This window comes from Rhizoctonia solani, chromosome 14 (assembly GCF_016906535.1).
Source record: "Rhizoctonia solani chromosome 14, complete sequence".
Lineage (NCBI taxonomy): Eukaryota > Fungi > Basidiomycota > Agaricomycetes > Cantharellales > Ceratobasidiaceae > Rhizoctonia > Rhizoctonia solani.
Genome location: NC_057383.1, coordinates 979433 through 998312, shown reverse-complemented (window position 1 = coordinate 998312; position 18880 = coordinate 979433). Strand labels below are relative to the sequence as shown.

Genomic DNA, 18880 nt, shown 5'->3' with positions numbered 1-18880 from the left:
GGTTCTTTACTTAGATACATCCGGCCGCAAGCGCCCTCCTCCTCGACGTCCTTACAGACGTCTAGGACATCATGACATTACCCCCTCTTCAAGCTCCAACTGCATTGGGGTGTTCCTTGTGAAATTCTTGTATTGCCTCTTTAGCATTTGCCACATCATCTATTGGTTCCCAAGAATTTGTTGTACTCCACTGTAATGTGGGTACTTGCTAATGGGCAGGCACTTACAGCCATACTACTACAAACAGTGTTTATCTAACTAACTAATCTAGGCTATCCTACTGCTGCTTAAGGCGGTCTACTACTGAGCATTGATGGCAAGGGGGCCTTAGGCCTGGAGGTGTGGTGAGTGCAATAAAGGGGTAAGCACTCTGACTACTGGGGCTGGCTACTTAGCTGGCTGGATGTATCCTCCTTGATGAGTATGAGACAAGGTATAATTGACTTGGGGTCTCCAAGTGATTTTCCTACTGTATATATAATCAAAAGGGCGCTATCTACAAGGTCTGTGTGTGTGAGAAAAGAAGTACATAAATGAAATAAGAAGAGTGCTGCAGGCTGCGCAGAAGCATGGATTTCTCCTAAGCACCCTTGGCCCAGCATCTTGGTGCGGCATCTTGGCATGATAAGCGCCAAGGTCATGTGATTAAAAAACAAAAGGTATCAAGTCCGTAAAAAATACTAAAAATAACAGAAAAATTGTCTGGTTCTGATGGTGTAAATCTTGGGAGTGTAACAGAATTACTGCATTTGTTGTATCCATGCCATTTGACTAAGTACCAGAGCTTCTTGGCTTTGCCATGTCCTTTCCATTTGCTATTGTCATAAACAGAGGAAAATAGAACTAGCTGGAACTGAACCAGCTTGACCACTAAGCCATAGAGCCCTATTATTCCTCTGCTGACAACCCATGATTACACCTACTACCCCCCAAATTTGGGCTTGGGCCAGCATGCAACCACTTGTACTGGTCATGTGACTGTGTCCAGGACAGCTATCTAGAATTCTTTCCACTTCATACTCCTCTTCCCCTTCCTCTGTAATGATTGGCGCAAGTTGGAGAGGGTTGTGTCCATGGGGATCAGGATGAAATTTGGTTAGAAGATTGATATGGAACACTGGGTGTATGTGCATAGTGTGGGGAAGTTGTAGTTTATATGTGTGTGTTCCCATTGTTTCAATTACTAAGTAGGGTCCCAATTTTTTATGGCTAAGTTTAATTGGTGGTCTGTCTGTGGATATGTTTTAATGACTAAGCCATCCTTTGTCTCCTACTTGAATTTCCTCTTCTTCCCTATGTCTCTGATCATAGAAATATTTCATCCTTTCTTGTGATAGGGAAAGTGCTGCTTTGACCTCATCAGAGCCTTTTTCTAAGAATTCTGCATGTTCATCTGCATTGGGGACCATTTCTTCTGATTTCTGGCCAACTGAGAACCTTGGATTGTATCCATAGCATATTTGGAAAGGAGATTTGCCATTAGAAGTTTGTTTTAGATTGTTTAGAGCAAACTCTGCTAAAGGTAACAATGATACCCAATTGGATTGGCAGTGATTCCCAAACATACAAAGGAAGATTTCAGCCTCTCTCTGTATGCATTCAGTCTGACCATCTGTTTGAGGGTGGTAGGCTGTGGAGAAAGTAGGTTTGATGTCCAATCTTTGGTATAGGTGTTGGATAAACTTGGCATTAAAAGTCAGACCTCTGTCTGAAACTGTACTCCTTGGTAGTCCATGTAATTTCCAAATATATGTTATGAAGAGGTTGGCAATATCAATGGCAGATGATGTAGACTGGGTTGGAATGAAGTGCACCATTTTCAAAAACCAATCAATGACTGTGAGAATAGCATCAAAACCTTCTGAAACTGGTAATCCAACAATTGTGTCATAAGCTATATCCTCCCAAGGTTGTTCAGGGATTTGTAAGGGTTTCAATAGACCCACAGGTGCTTGATTGGTTGGCTTTGATCTAATACAAGTTTCACAATGGCTGACATAGGAGTTGACAAATTTTTTCATGGATGGCCAGTGATAATTGTCACAACCCACTCCATCCTTTACATGAGTCCTGACCTTGTCAAGCCTCCAACACACTCATGTTGCATGCCAACATGACCGCAAGCACACATAAACTTGCACATATGCACTCAGAACCTCCAAGTTCCCACATATAGGAGACTTATGGTTGACATGGCTAGACTTAGTGATATTCTCTAAGTCCAGGTCACATGACCTCCCCCCCTCCAGTCCTTTTTCAAATACTATACTCAACTACTACAGATTTGGGATGACATAATCTCTTCTATAATAATATAATATTCAGACCTTGCCTGCAGGCTCCCTTAACATTGGCCTGCAGCAAGGGGGGTGGGGGAGTGCAATGTCCCCCAGCAACTTATATTATTAATATATCACTGTGCATCATATATACCATATATATCTTTGACAGTGGATATATATGGTAATAACCCCTCCATATATGGGTTATGACATTGAAATCAAGCTGCTTACCTATACCCAGTATATATACATATATATGTGTATATGTATTGCCTATAGGGGATGTAGGGATGACTAATGCCCCTACATCAATGATGCACAACATATTATCCCAACAACACAACTTTGGATTACCATAAATGGTAACTCACCTTCCTAATTAGGAAAGAGACATAACTTGAAGAAGACTTTCAAGACAAATAGAGACTAAGCAACCTAGACTTACCAAAAATGGCAATCCCCTTTCCAAATTAGGAAAGAAGATGAAATGGATGGATGACTAAGCTTAGTCAGCTGAACTTTGATGATCAGCAAACATGTCACATGATCAATTCATGAATGACAAACCAACTATGACCAAGCATGATGACAAATGCTTAGTCAGCAAGTATTCAACTCAGCCACAAGTCACATGACTGTGGTTATGGATGATTAGCCACCAAGTACTACCTGCACTGCCACAATCACATGATGATGGCTGTGTTTGATCTCTGGGTAGAACCAGGCCAGATTGGGGAATAGGATTACCATATAAGGAAATTGGATGAGTCATACTTATACTGTGGCTGTGCATGCCAAGAGTATGACTCATACTTAAGCAGTGTTCCATGCAATCATGTGCTAAAAATAGAACCAACTCTGCCAAGACCTCACCTCACCAGTGTATTTCTTGGCATCTGATTGGCTAATCAGGCACTGCCACATGGTTCTTTGACTCATACTGCTTCTTGAGGCTGTGCTCCTATTTGAAATATGTATATAGACCCAAGTGAAGCCCAGGTATATATAGGGGCAGAACAAGCTGCTTAGAAAGCCAGCTTGTTTTCCCTTGTCTTACAACCTATAGGGACAAGCAGGTGTTGCTACACCTAAAAAAGAGCAACTGCACGCTTTATTTGAAATTCAACTATCAACAACTGTCAACAAAGGATCTCCACTGATCCTTCTATCTGATTAGTGGTAAGAAGTACTGTCAGAGTCTTCTCATCACTAGGACCCTAGGTGTCCACTGCTTTACTTGCAAATAGCTAAAGACTTCCTCTGTGGGTTGCGCTATTTTGCCTCTTACTAGCTGAGACTTCTTGTCTTCCTTTTGCAAATAGCTAAAGATATCCTTTGTGGGTTGCGCTATTTTGCCTCTTACTGACTAAGATAGGTGTATCTTGGAACTTGCAATTAATAGAGACTATTGTAGTGCTCTATCTGGCCTTCTTGCAACAACATGGGATTCCACAAGATGCAACCTAGGCATGTATTTGGGACTTTGCCCCAATTGGATAACTCTGAACATGATCATGTCATGGAGCTGACATCTCCTATGCAAGGCATGGAACAGGGACATCAGGAAGGAGTAGGAATTACCCCTTCTAAACAGGCTGACCAACCAGATATGGAACCATTTCAACTTGCTACAGCTGGGAGCCTAGACCCTAGACATGAGAATCCAGGGAATAACACACCCTTGGAGGACCCTGTCACCAGGGAAAAGGAAACCCCTTTGGTAGATGAGGCAACCAGGAATAAGACAGTGAAGGATTTTATTGAAGACTTCTTTGCCAAATTCCCTGAGGAGACTCACCCACCAAAAACTGAGGCAAACAAGAAACAGATTACTAATGACCACCTTACAAGTACCAAAAAGGTCTATGGATTCTTACTGGAACTAATAATGGGAGTCAAAAGGTTGGAGAAACATATTGACAAGCATCTGAAAATGGAACAGGAAATGCTGGATCATGGTATTCCTCAGGAAGTAATTGACCAACTGGATAAAGTACTTCCCTTGTCTGCCCTCTGGGAGGCTGAGAATAACAGTGAATCCAATTCTGACAAATCAGGGTCTACTGAAATCCAATGTGAGGTGTGTGGGAGAACTAACCACTCTACTGAAGAACATAGGAAATCACATGACCCTAGGGCAAAGGGCAATAAAGGGTCTGATAAGCAGAAAGATAAGGGTCCTGGCAACCCAGGGTATAAAGGAAGGCATCCCATGCCTGGGAAGTCATCTCAAACCACCACTGGCACCACTACCTTCTTATCCATTCCCATCACTAAGACATCATGCCTGCCATCAGAACAGAGACCAGGATCTCCAAGGCAACTGGAGATGCCACCTCTTACCCCCTTGACAGATCCAGTGAGCACAGGACCAAGTTCCCTTGGTCCTGGGACAACCTGGATCAATGGGCACCCCCAGATCCATCCATGGGCTGGGACATGGGGAATGATCAACCCCCTATCACCAACATCTATGACTGGCATAAGGTCATCACAAGATGTGACTCCTTCTAACAATCCAAGGCTTATGCCAAACTACTTGATCCCTCAGCAACCCTTGATTACATACCAATGGGTCAACAATGGAAGTGCTACTGGATTGGAAGAACCCTACACTGTCCAATCAGGGGATACCTCTGCTGGGTTGGCAGTGAGCCACCAAAACAACCCAAACTAATGCAAAGTACCAAGTTCTTTGTGTGTAGAGGTAATGTGGGTACCTCTGTGGAGGATGTAGTGAGGGCCCCAGTGCTAAAGCACACAAGGAAGTTGGCAGAGTGGCAACTAGACATTGAGGAAATTGATCCTGAATGGTGGATACCAATCTCAACAGTAAGGGAATGGCTGGCTGTGGAAATTGAAAACTGGAAAAACAAACTGCCATCAGGCTTAGGTGGCTATGTGGACAACCTCACTCCTGAGGATGTCTATTACATGATCCTAGAATGCAAAATGAGCATAGAGGATCTACATGACTGGCTCAAACAATGGGCCATGCAAGCAGCTCAGAATGATCTGAGCAGAAATATATCCAACTTAGCAATCCATGAACTAAGTGATGAAGGAGGACATGAGTCTGACCTTGAAAGTAACAAGGCCATGAACAAATGGAATCCCTTGGATTATGCTGATGGAATGTGATGAAATATGTAACATTCCATCCAATAACCTTACATCCTTCTTTTCTTCCTTTTCTTCCAATGTTTGCTTCTTCTTAGTAACCATCTGTCTTATCTGATCTTCCAAAACCATCTTATTTCTAAATACCAAATGGAGGAAAAAGGGAGACACTTTATTAAGAACAGAAACAAACTAACTCAAAGGAACAAAACAAGAGAAGAAGAACTATCTAATAAAACTTATCACCAATATACACAAAGGTACAATTGGTGTCTATCCAATTCTTGCCATCAACTGTGGCATAGCTACAATCAGCAAACACAGAAGGCTTAGAATTGGAACAAATGACAGTAGAACGCCTGTCATGCCCTAGAGGCGCAACCACCTTAGAATCCACTAAGTCAAAGAAATAGTGAATATATGCGCTATTTTCATGAAGATTTATGGATACATGCATCCTTATGCTATTTAGGCGCTTAGCACTTATTATGTAATCTCATCACATGACCTTTAGTCATGTGATCATGTCTTTCTTATCTTTGGTCATGTGACCTTATCTTTGTTGTTATGTTTAATTACTCTTCCCCTTCTCTGTTGAATATATAAGGAGGGTTCTGAGAGCCTTAAGCCTCAGAGCTCAACCTCTTATCCCCTTCCACCACTACCTGCCCTAAGACATACACTTTGAGTATTGCCTGAGAGCATACCAGTCCCTGTCAAAGGTCTCTAGCCCTGCTATCTTTATAGCATAGTGCATCTTACTGTATTAGGTCTTGTCCTACCCCTTCCTGGCATTGCCCTTGAGCATTGTTAGGCTCTACTTGCTGATAAGTCCTATATTAGGCAATAGCTTGTTAGGTTTTACCTTCTGGTAGTTGTTGGCTCTGACATTAGGTTGAGTTCTTCATCACCAACCCCTGTGGAATACTAGGGTGTTAGTACTGGCACAACCCATCAAGAACCAGTGATCCAGCATAGCCAGATAATAGTCAAAACTGGTGATTGTTGCACTAGGGGGTTATTGTTACACAGCTAGCATTGCAAACGTCCACTCAAAAGTCTGCCACAACTTCTTCTGCATCACAGACAGTCAAAGACCTGCTTGTGCAAAACCTGCCTCTGTATCACGCCCATCCAAGGCTTGTTGATCAGTTGTAAGGAGCATTCAAAGCTAGGTATTGAGACAGTGATTAGCATAAAGAATAAACTGTGAGCTTAGTGGGGCCAATAATCTAGCCTCCCCTCATTCCTAAACTAGTAGTGAAGTTGCCTTATTTAGCAAGGACACTATTTTAGTATCTACCCATATTCCTTTCTCTCCACTATGTCAACCTACCTTCTACCTTTGTGCATGCCAACCCCAATGCACTGTCTGTCCCCACCAATATCCAGGAGATACCTGCATGGGCCCAGGAGATCAAAAATCTTCTCCTGGCTATGAATCAAAACCTCTCCTTGGTCATAGGACAAGCAGCTTGTTATGGATATGTCATTTCTTCAATAATCTGTACTTATTTTATTTATTACACTAGTAATCTTACAGTAAGCAAATGAGATAAAGATGCAAACTAAGGTTTTCAAGGTCCCTCTATCCAATAGTGACCTTTACAAAACCTACAAACCTCAGGAATACCCTCAATATGCAATGCCTTTTGCATATATTCTGTTCTCTCACTCATTTAAATATATATAAATTCAGCTGAGTAGATAAACAGTAACAAGTAATATTTCTCTTGTTTGTAGTATTTATTATTCAAGATTCTATCTTGTGGCTACACACAGAAATATTCAGGGTCCCCCCTGTAGCATAGGCAAGTGCTCCAGCACTTAATCAGCGCTTAAGCACCTATGCACTAAATGTGCCTTTTCTCCATCACATGGGCATCCCACACTGCCAAATTGCTTGCGCTTAGGTGCGCCTGTTTGTGCACTCCAGAGCGCTGGGTCAAACTCCCAAAACAACAACATTTGGCAGAGTTATGCCCTATTTATTGTAAGTACCCAGTACAGTGGTATCCTACCTTTGGGACTGTTTACTCCAAGGATGAAACACTTAGCCTTGGGACATCTAAGGACCCACACAGGTAAATACTGCCTTGGGGCAAATATTAGGAACTGTTGTTTGTTTACTATGTACCAAAGTATTGGCTCTCCTAAGTGTTTCAGTTGCCACATGTACCTCCTATACCCCCTCTTGGTATCAATCATGTATATACTTGTTTGTGCGCCTTCTCAGGGTATAAAAGGACCCTGTGAAGATGCTTCTAATGCATCCATTTATCCACTCTTATATATTGACATATACACACAAGTGTTGTAGACACATTTGATACCACAGATTTTATTCCAATTTTCTCAAATGTAAACAGAACCAAACAGACAACATTTTCAGTCACGTGATCTTGGCGCTTATATCATACACTAAGCACCAAGCCACATCCCCATCTGCGCTTAATCATGTATACATAGCCACCTCCACCAATGACATCATCATGACATGTCAGTGACACATACACATGAGTAAGGCCAACTGTGGAGCAGGGTTCTTATTTGATACAGTATTGCATATAACACATTCGTAATTAGTCCTGTCTTGTAATATATAAAGGAGGCCCCCAACCATGGTAACACCCAGGTCAATTACCTCTTGTTGCATCACACATTGTACAAGGGCCTTATAGCCCAGCAAGCCACTTAGTTATACACCTTAAGCGTTGTTCTCACTGTATGTACATAGCCTGTTGCTGCCTTATAGCGCGTGGACATTGTAGTTAGTTAGTTTGTTGTTGTAGGTAGCCCCCTTGCTGCCTTACACAGTTTTACTTAGTTTATACGGCCTCAAGTGCCTGCTGCCTTGACACCCCTTAAGGACGTCTAGGACACACAAGCCTTTAACAGCTTATCTGTGCATTTACTTTAGTGATTGACTCACTGTAAATAGCATAGGAGCTTATTTGGTGCACTAAGACCATAGGCCAGTCCCAACAGACACAGGGTAACCTATTAGTATACTTACTGCAACCCTGTGCCCCTTGACTGTCACAGTTGTTGAGTTCAACATTGAGTATAGTGCAACAATACTGTAAGGATTGTTGTGATTGAGTGATAGTGTTTCAATCTACCATACCCCTATATTGTAGATAGCTTTATCTACAATATCTCATAAATCCTAGATATATTTTAGGTACACCCCATAAGTCTTAAGTCTTACTTAAGCATCTATAAGTCCTATACTTATTAGGCAAATCCTACAAATCCTGTACATTAGTCAGGTAACCCTCTTACCTAAGGTACTATCCCAGAGACCTTGAGTATACATACCCTTAGTCACTTAGGCTTAAGTAACATTAGTCTAAGGTACTATACATAACCAACCACCTGCACTTCATGGTTGCTAGACTATTTGTTAGGAGTTGTTATTCCTGATAACCTAGCCTATATTGTGCATATATTCTGTGCATATATTCTGATTCTTAATATTGTTCTTAGTTATTCCCATATACATTGTGTATATAGTAATTCTTTCTTACTCCTGTATTTACACAACTCTTAACACCAGCTGCCTTCCAACATTTCATGAACAACCTGTTTAGGGACCTCATTGACGTCACCATGGTTATCTACTTGGACAACATATTGATCTTTTCAGAAAATCCTGAGGACCACCCAATTCATGTTAGGGAAGTCCTATCACAGCTAATGAAGAATCAATTGTTCTGCAAACTCTCAAAGTGCCACTTCCACATTACTACAGTCAATTACCTTGGTATTTGTCACAACTCAGCTTGGACCTATGATACAAGTGGGGTTTAAAGTCCGTGGCCCTATCACCAATGGACTATGAAGCCAGGAGGGGCAACAAAGGCCCAAGAGGTATGGTTTTAGGGTAGAGGGCAACAAAGGCCTGGTTAATGATGCTTAAGTAAGGTGCACTATGCTCAACAAGGGAGCAGGGCAATGGGCAGGTATGAGTGAGGATGAATTGACAAAGAGGTCAAGTCTTGCTGTTTTAGCAGCAACTTGACCTGGTTTAAATACATGAGGAAAGCCACATCAAAAACAACAGTACTAAATAATGAGTCATTTACAATTTCACATCATATATCAAATATGTCACATGATCTTGATGAGTCATAAATATATACCAAAAAAGGAAACTGTCTCAGAAAACAAAACTAGAAAATAGTAAAAATTCATGTCATGCCAATGAAGGTCATGACAGTATTGTTATATCCCCTGCTGGCTTCTCAATGGACCAGAAGAAGATTGAAGCTGTGATGTCATGGCCCACACCCAAAACAGTCAAACAGGTTCAGGCATTCCTAGGATGTGTAAACTATCTCTGCTGTTTTATCCCAAACTTTAGCGCAGTTGCACACTCCCTCCACAACCTCACAAAAAAGGATACCCCATGGTCCTGGGGAAGCCAAGAGGAGGAAGCGTTCCAAGAACTGAAAACCCTAGTCACAAAAAGCCTGGTCCTCATTCATTCCAACCCCAAATTACCCTACTATCTGGAAACAGACGCGTCTGGGGTGGCTATGGGAGCAATACTAAGTCAACAAGGAGAGGATAACTGATTACACCCAGTTGCTTACATGTCAAAGTCCTTCTCTGGCGCCAAAGCCAACTACAACATGCATGACAAAGAGCTATTGGCAATCATCAAGGCATTAGAAGAATGGCAGATATTTTTGGAAGCAACAGATAGACCTATTCAGGTGTTCACAGATCATTGTAACCTGGAGTATTGGATGCAGGCAAGAACTTTCAACCAAAGACACACCAGGTGGCGCATCTTCTTAAGCAAATTTAACTTCAAAACTCACTATTGACCAGGGAAACAATCTGGAAAGCCTGATGCACTGTCCAGATGCTCAGACTATACAGATATACCCCAAGAACCAGAAGTTATGCTCCCAGCTGAAGTCTTTGCCAACACCTCCCAGGAGGAGTTAGAAATTGTCACAGAGATCCATTCCCAGTTGAGAGAAGACCCATCACTGGAACCCATCATTCAATTCCTGACAGAAGATGTGGAAAATGGACCTCTGTCCATCCAAAAGGTGTACAAGGACTATGATTGGGAAGAGGACCTACTTTGGTACCAAGGAAAACTAGTAGTCCCAGACTCAGAACCACTAAAGGAGAAGTTGTTGAGGGAATTTCATGACTCCCCATTAGCAGGACACCCAGGTCAACAATGCACCTTGGAGTTGCTAAACTGGAACTATTGGTGGCCATGAATGAAATCTTCAGCCAAAGAATGGGTTGAATGCTGCCCAACTTGCCAAGCAAACTGTTGCCCACATGCCCCAGTAATTGCTTTGAAACCCCTAGAAGTGCCCCCATTTTCATTCCACACCATCTCCTACAACTTCATCACAGGATTCCCAAAGTCCCAAGGGTGCAACACTATCCTAGTTGTAATTGACTCATTCTCCAAGTTTGGCCACTTTATCCCCACCTCCAAGAAGATCACTGCTAAAGGCCTTGCAGACCTGTTCATCACCCACATCTGGAAACTCCACGGGCTACCTGTCAAAACAGTCTCTGATTGGGGAACAACCTTTATGGGGAGATTCCTGAGGGCACTCTACCAGTGGCTTGGTGTCAAACTGGCATTCTCTTCAGCCTATCATCCAGAATCAGACGGTCAAACAGAAAGGGTGAACCAGTTCATTGAATTCTACCTACAATCCTACATTGCAGCCAACCACTCCAATTGGGCTGCTTGGTTACCATTGGCAGAATATGCATACAATAATGCCAAACACGCAGCAACAGGAAGAACACCTTTTGAACTAGTCTATGGACGGAATCCAGTAATGAACCCATCTAATGTCCCAGCCAACATCCCAGAGGCAGACACAGTAGCAGATACACTGGCCTGGGAATGGAAAGAAGCCAAGGCAGCCCACAGGATGAGCAAGGAAAGGATGTCTAGGAACCAAGGAACACTTCCAGAATATTCAATAGGCAAGAAAGTGTGGATAGATGGGAAGAACATGGAACTCAGAACCAACTCCAACAAACTAGACCCCAAACAGTTAGGTCCCTTTGAAATCACAGAAAAAATCTCCAGCCACGCATACTGTCTAAAACTCCCAGAATCCTTGAAAATCCATGATGTGTTCTACATGGGTCTCCTATCCAAAACCCACAAATCCCCAAACCAACCATTCCCAGAACAACCCCCTCCTGAAACAATAGAAGGGGAGGAAGAATACAAGGTGGAACAAATCATCAACTCCAAAAGACAACAGGGAAAATGGTTTTACCTAATCAAATGGAAGGGATATGGCCCAGAAGACAACTTGTGGGAACCTGAAGAACTACTGGAACATAGTCAAGAAGAAATTAGCTGCTTCAACAAATCACAACTGAAAAAGGCTTGTGACTCTGCCAAAAGCCTTTAAGGGGGGGCAATGTTACACCCTCTGCACATATACCATTAGATTTGCCTGATTTTTCTGATATTTTTAGTATTTTTTCCGATCTCAATATCTATTGTTTTTCAATCATGTGATCTCAGCGCTTACCATGCCAAGATGCCATGCCAAGATGCTGTGCCAAGGGCGCTTAGGAGTAATCCATGCTTCTGCGCAGCCTGCAGCACCCTTCTCATTTCTCTTATGTACTTCTTTTCTCACACGCACAGACCATGTAGATAGCGCCCCTTTGTCTATATATACAGCAGGAAAATCACTTGGAGACCCCAAGTCAATTTTACCTTGTCTCACATCAATTGAGGAGGTATCCCAGCCAGCTAAGTAGCCAGCCCCCATCAGAAGTAGCGCACTTATCCCTTACTCTTACCTACCACACCTCCCAGGCCTAAGGCCCCTTTGCTACCAGCAGCTACCAGTAGGACACCTTAAGCATCAGTAGTATAGCCTTAGATAAGTAGATTACATAAGCAGTGTACTAGTAGTATGGCCACAAGCGCCCGCCTCATTAACAAGTACCCACCTTACAGTGGTGTACAACAGAAAACAGCATATATGCTAAAGACGTTGCATATTAAGGGTATTCCTGAGGTTTATAGGTTTTGTAAAGGTTGCAATTGGATAGAGGGACCTTGAGAACCTTAGTTTGCATCTTTATCTCATTTTATTCACTGTAGTATCACTTGTGTAATTAATAAAATAAGTACAGATTATGGAAGAAATGTCATATCCATAACAACTTCCATGCTTACTTGCACTTGTTCTATGGTGTGTAAGTACCATTCCTGCATATTAATGTATAATCCAAAAAATGCTATAAATCATAGAAATAACAGTATGACTATTTTGCATGATCAAATGTGTATATATGCAAGCACAATGAGGGAATAAAGTGTAAAATGTCTTGTAGCACTGCCAGTTTCCAAATATATTAATGTCCATGCCCACATTTGGATAGAGCAAGTATGATTACTCTAGTTTGCACTATTCACTATTGGCAATTAGGGGTGCATATGTCTAAATTATCCATTCCATAACATATGGCCCAAAACTCACAATGTTAGTATGCCTCCCTCAACATGAATTGGACTATGGAAGAATTGATACCTGAAATCAGTATGTATTGACCTTGATTTCAGCTCAATTCTCACTTAAACACATGCAATGATTTTCAGCATTATAACCTTGTACAGTGTTCTGGACAGAAGGCTCAATTTCAAGGAGCATACTGCAGTAACAGTTGTCAAAGCCAAAGCCACACTGGCTGGCCTCCAAATGCTAGCCAGCTCCCAGAATGGACTGTCCATATACCACACATGCATCTTGTACAAGGCCAGTGTCACCCCCATCCTGACTTATGGGCTCCCTCTGTGGTTTCATGGATGTAGGCAATTTTCTTGCTTGATCCACTTAGGAAAGTTCAGAATTTTGAGGTGGCTACTTGGTGCTTTCCAAACTACTCCCACCTGATACATGAAGCACCTAGTGTCCATCTCCCCTTTCTACATCACATGTCTAAGAATCATCAAGAACCTTGCCAACAAACTCAGGTCCAGTCCCACCCAATCAGAACTTGCACACCAACTGCCCACCTCCTGGGACTTCTTCACCATCACTGACAACATCCCAAGGTCTCCTGTTGAGTTTGCTGCATCCTTCTCCCACTCAAATGCTGAGTTCATCACCCTATACCTCATTCACTCAGCTGCCCCCACCAATCCATGGCCAGACCAACTTATGGTTGACAAGAGGTTGCCCAGCAGCTCCAAGAAGGCTGCAGCCAGGATAATCAAGAACAAAATTGAAATAGCCAAAGCCAACCGTGACGGTAACACTGTTCACAGCCCCCCCAACGGTCACGCCAGCGTTCTTTCCACCACGTCCAAGGTTGGACTTGGATACATTGTTAAATACGGGAGAAAACACTGGAAAAAGGATCTCACGGCATGGGACCCAGAGCAAACATCTACGACGCCGAAATGCTAGGCGTCGCAATATGCCTTGGCAAATCCGTCCACATTGGCAAACAAGTCCAGGCCACGCGCATAGACCTATACTGCGCCAACAAAACCGCCGTCCGGTCCATAATCAACCTTCATAGACTCCCCCCCCCCCCCGATATGCCGCCCACCTTTTCCATCAGCACGCGCTCTCTCCTGTTGAACCACCCCAATCGCCACATACTCGTCAAATGGCTACCGAAACATTCAAACATCAAAGGAACGAATTGGCGGATGAAGCCGCAAAAGGGAGCGAGACGCTACGCCCCACCCCGCTATTTGACAGGATGATCACTTAGTCCAGAGCGGAGCAAATGCCACCAAACAAGCATTGAGATCGTGGAAGAAGATCTCGGACAAACACACGGCGTCCCGCCCCGACTCATCCACGTACCTACCCAGGGCCCCGTCGTTGAAGCTACACCCCATATTCAACAACGCAACACCATCCCGCAACTTACAATGCCGACCAGTCCAATTCCTTACCGGACAGGGCTTCTACGGGGAATACCGGGCTCGGTTCCACCCACATTTAAGCTCACAATGCTCGTGCGGCAAGACCATTCAAACGCCGAGACACTCGCTCTTGTTCTGCCTTGACACAGCAGAACACAGACACATACTCACAAGTACATCGTCTAAACGCTCCGGGGAGGAGTTATTCGGAACACTGCCGAGACTGGAGGAAGTAGCTGACTTCGTACACAAATCGGGAATCGGGAATCGGAAAGCTTAGAGATCCGCCGGCTGCCGCACAGACTCTGTAGGACCTTACGTCCACGTCCATATGTCCTTATGACCGCTATATACGCCCCTACGGCCGCCACCCTCCAGTCCTTATGACCTCCCATCCCACGCCCTTGTGGCCCCTGTACCCGATCTCTATGCCCATCCCGTGCTTACTACCTCGCTTGTCGTTTCCGCCTTTTGTTTTCTCTCCCTCTCTCTCGTCTCTTTTCCTTCTCGTCTTAGCGCAGTTTGTCTCGGTCTGTGAGCGGTTAGCCTTATTCGCTTGTAGCTCTTTAAATATGAGTCCAAAAAAACAAATAGGTATCACGCGGCTTTTTAGACACATATGGCACGTGCTCAATTCCATGTTCTCAACCTCGTTCATCTCCTATCACTTTTTCATTGTATCCAAGTAAAGTCTTCTGCTAATGCCGACTTACCCTGGTTTCTATCTTGTGAGTCTCACTTTTCTTTGTTTAGTCCTAACTCCACCTCTGACCGCCACGACCGATGGCAGTCGCCACAAGCCTGGGATGACTGGGTTCGTTCACAAAATACTTTGTTGCCTCGTTGGGGTCCTGGGAATGCAGAAGATATGATCAAGAGGGAGTTGCGCAAACACAAAATGAAGAAATACTTTGCTGTTATTCAGGTTCCTACTCCTCTATCTGTAGGTATCTTTACTTTAATTTGTATTGCTAATTAAAGTAAACAACATATTTAGGAGCCTGGCGAATCCAGTGTCGGCTTGATGATCTACAGACAGTGTTCCCCAAGACGAGTCTATCTTGCGCCGCATGCGGATGCCAAAGCCGACGTCTTTGGGCCACAGATACTCCAAAGTTTGATTGGGGTGACAACCTCCGAGTGGAGGTGCATTTGGTTCAAGAATTATTCAACAAAACCACGATTTGAAGCCGAGTTCTTAGAGCCTCCCAGTGGTGGACAGGATGGGGGCCTCCCTCTTCAGGAGGCCAACAAAGGATTGGCTAACACGAATGAAGTTGCTGGGGCGCTCCAGGCCGAATAAAGGGCTACAAATAGTAGTAATCACTAATAGTTGCGGTGTATACTTTATATAAAATTGAGACTCAGGGGTATATCCCTTTCATAAGTTTACGGCTGTTACGGAAATAATGGCCACTTTTAGTTTGTAGACACGCGCATGAACACAACCTTTGCGCCTTGGTCTGTGAGGGCTAGCTTTCAATCACCCGAAGGCACAAGGGCATGTGTTTTGTTACTATAAATCGTCTGACATCTGAGAACTATCTACGTTTCCTAGGAGCCATGATGACCAACTGTGATACCACTAAGAACCTAGAAGTTTTACAGAATAATGTCCCAAAGAAGAGTAAAACTTTGTTGTTTGGGTAATTATGAATTTCTTCCCAATCTTTTTGGTATCTAATACAACCGTGCAGCTTGTTGAATCATACATTCACACCCATGGCACATTGGTTGTTAAGGATCAACATTCTAGCTCCAATAACTGGTACGTAAACCCTGATGATTGTCCCAAAGCCAAGCCGAAGTAATTCAATGTTGGATCAAATGGCTATCAAGTGCCAACTCGAAGTAGTCCAAACTATAGAACTAACATATTTATACGCATAGCACGCATAATTCATACCCAAGTTCAGAGTTAGTTAATGATGAGGAGAAATACATGGCCATTCACAATGCCCTCAAGCCCATCAGATCAAAAGATTCTGACAAGCTCATTGCCTGGCTCAGCACGTCCAACACGCATCCAGTTGGCGGACCTTCTGGTAACGCCCAAGGAGCATCAGTCCAAGTCAAGCAGATTATGACGCTACATAGTGCTGTTCCGGGGCTTCCTGAAGTTGTTCAAGCACTTAATGGATGTCACAGCTATCTGCTGCAAATGCTAGGTGATATGCTCAACAATGAGCGTGTCAAATCTACCAATGATATGGTTAGCCAGGGGCTAAATGATGATGCACTTTCCGTGGGAGTGAGTTCAATTTGCCTATTCTAAAGCATGTTATTGTGAAGAAGAAATTGGCAGGGTGGTGGGAGCTTTGGTACCTCTTTTGGATCAGTCACCAAGAAGGTCTACGCTGTTTGAGCAAACTACAACCACCTTCCCGACGTAGCACGTGAAACCCGCAGTGCAAAGATTGCCAAGAACACCAATTGCCTGATTGACGCACTGGGAGGAGGGTTCCATTCTTGATGTGATCCAGATGCGTCAAAGATGGAGGTTTTTGGGCACATCTTGATAAATCCTGTGATTTCTCAAGATGTAACTCAGATTCAACCTTTTGACGCATCTGGTTGGTGGATCTTGATACGCATGTGAGGTGGATGTCAAATAGCGCCGGGCTCTTGTTGTCATATGGTTTAATGTGCATTTATCTGTCCTATTCATTGGACCATAAGCATGTCCTATATTTAGTGAATATATGTACATTGTCTCAAATCCGTCCCTCTGATTGTGGAATGAGCATAATATTTAATATCAGCCTGGCTCTGGTGCTAGAAATGAAGCAACCACTCCCGTTGACTATCTCAGCAAAAACTGTTTTTGTTGTAACACTGGGGGTTTGGTAATGGTGTATTAACACATCAATAACATGTCATTACACAAGTACACTGTTGTAGACACAATTGATACCAGGGAATTTATTCCCATTTTCTCAAATTTAAACAAAGGCAATTGGACAACATTTTTGATCACGTGATCTTGGCGCTTATATCATACGCTAAGGCGCCAAGCCATGTCCCCATCCGCGCTTACTCAGCACACGTAGCCACCTCCACCTATGACATCATCATGACACGTCAGTGACATGTATGCATGAGTAAGACCAACTGCAGAGCAGGGTTCTTATTGGATAAGATATTGCATATAGTGTATTTGTAATTAGCTCATCTATAGAATATATAAGGAGGCCAATTGACCATGGTAACACCCAGGTCAATTACCTCTTGTTGCATCTCCACACTGTACAAGGGCCTTACTGCCCAGTAAATCCCCACTTAGTTACATTGCCCACACCGCCTTAAGCAGCTTCTCCATTGTACCTACTTAGCTTGCCATTGCCCTTACAGCCTTGGTTGTTGTAGTATAGTTGGTTGTTGTTGTAGGTAGCTTGCTCACTGCCTTAAGCAGTACTTACTTAGATACATCTGGCCGCAAGCGCCCTCCCTCCTTGACATCCTTATAGACGTCTAGGACACTAGGTAATCAACCTTAAGTTGGTTGCAAACCGTGCCCACAAAGCACATCCCACTCAGACTCAACAAACAAGAAGGTCCCCTGTACTAGCACAAGGGAAATCAGGTGATTGGACTTGCCTTTTGCTGTTAATAATCAAACCAGTGTCAGTCCCACCTAGTACCAAATTGCTACAAGGCAGACGGATTCTAATTGTCCACATACCACCAGTCACTGCACCCTTTGTCAGCGGAACTAGTCAGCAGATCCACCCGCTTGCAGAAAACCCATTCCACATCACGCCCACACACAGCAGTTGATTGGTCAATAGGGGCTGTCCAATGCTAGGCGGTTGACGCAAGTTCTTAGCGCCAGTACAATAAAGCAACCCATAAGTCCTGATCAAGGCACCACCCACATTATCTTGCCCACCATTACCTCCTGCACCCCCTCTTGCGCTTCCTCCCGCGCCTCCCAGCGCACTGCATCTGTTAAGAGTTGTGTAAGTACAGGAGTAAGAAAGAATTACTATATACAAAATGTATATGGGAATAACTAAGAACTAGTATAATGAATCAGAATATATGCACAGAATATATGCACAGTATAGGCTAGGTTATCAGGAATAACAACTCCTAACAAATAGTCTAGCAACTATGAAGTGCAGGTGGTTGGTTATGTATAGTACCTTAGACTAATGTTACTTAAGCCTAAGTGACTAAGGGTATGTATACTCAAGGTCTCTGGGATAGTACCTTAGGTAAGAGGGTTACCTGACTAATGTACAGGATTTATAGGATCTGCCTAATGAGTATAGGACTTATATATGCTTAAGTAAGACTTAAGACTTATGGGGTTTACCTAAAATATATCTAGGATTTATGAGATATTGTAGATAAAGCTATCTACAATATAGGGGTATGGTAGATTGAAACACTATCACTCAATCACAACAATCCTTACAGTACTGTTGCACTATACTCAATGTTGAACTCAACAACTGTGACAGTCAAGGGGCACAGGGTTGCAGTAAGTACACTAATAGGTTACCCTGTGTCTGTTGGGACTGGCCTATGGTCTTAGTGCGCCAAATAACCTCCTATGCTATTTACAGTG

At 43.3% G+C, this 18880-nt stretch overlaps 6 protein-coding genes across 6 annotated transcripts; 5 read left to right on the top strand and 1 right to left on the bottom strand.

Annotated features, from left to right (window-relative positions):
- Positions 1–1244: 1244 nt before the first annotated feature.
- On the bottom strand, positions 1245–2021 carry RhiXN_10944 (Transposon Tf2-12 polyprotein; the record flags this gene model as incomplete). The annotated part of the gene is made up of 1 exon (XM_043330759.1): positions 1245–2021. The coding sequence occupies one exon, from the start codon at positions 2019–2021 to the stop codon at positions 1245–1247; it is 777 nt and encodes a 258-aa protein (XP_043186104.1).
- A 1702-nt stretch (positions 2022–3723) lies between these two features.
- RhiXN_10943 (uncharacterized protein) lies at positions 3724–5423 on the top strand (the record flags this gene model as incomplete). The annotated part of the gene is made up of 2 exons (XM_043330758.1): positions 3724–4932; positions 4974–5423. 2 exons carry the CDS (start codon positions 3724–3726, stop codon positions 5421–5423), a joined length of 1659 nt encoding a protein of 552 aa, XP_043186103.1.
- Positions 5424–9652: 4229 nt separating this feature from the next.
- Positions 9653–11821, top strand: RhiXN_10942 (Retrotransposable element Tf2 protein; the record flags this gene model as incomplete). The annotated part of the gene is made up of 4 exons (XM_043330757.1): positions 9653–9937; positions 10010–10139; positions 10242–10598; positions 10662–11821. The coding sequence occupies 4 exons, from the start codon at positions 9653–9655 to the stop codon at positions 11819–11821; spliced, it is 1932 nt and encodes a 643-aa protein (XP_043186102.1).
- Positions 11822–13015: 1194 nt separating this feature from the next.
- On the top strand, positions 13016–13837 carry RhiXN_10941 (RNase H domain-containing protein; the record flags this gene model as incomplete). Its single annotated transcript, XM_043330756.1, has 2 exons — positions 13016–13235; positions 13338–13837. 2 exons carry the CDS (start codon positions 13016–13018, stop codon positions 13835–13837), a joined length of 720 nt encoding a protein of 239 aa, XP_043186101.1.
- A 1171-nt stretch (positions 13838–15008) lies between these two features.
- Positions 15009–15610, top strand: RhiXN_10940 (uncharacterized protein; the record flags this gene model as incomplete). Its single annotated transcript, XM_043330755.1, has 3 exons — positions 15009–15035; positions 15098–15250; positions 15305–15610. 3 exons carry the CDS (start codon positions 15009–15011, stop codon positions 15608–15610), a joined length of 486 nt encoding a protein of 161 aa, XP_043186100.1.
- A 639-nt stretch (positions 15611–16249) lies between these two features.
- RhiXN_10939 (mutS domain-containing protein) lies at positions 16250–16672 on the top strand (the record flags this gene model as incomplete). Its single annotated transcript, XM_043330754.1, has 2 exons — positions 16250–16558; positions 16613–16672. 2 exons carry the CDS (start codon positions 16250–16252, stop codon positions 16670–16672), a joined length of 369 nt encoding a protein of 122 aa, XP_043186099.1.
- Between the last annotated feature and the right edge of the window lie 2208 nt (positions 16673–18880).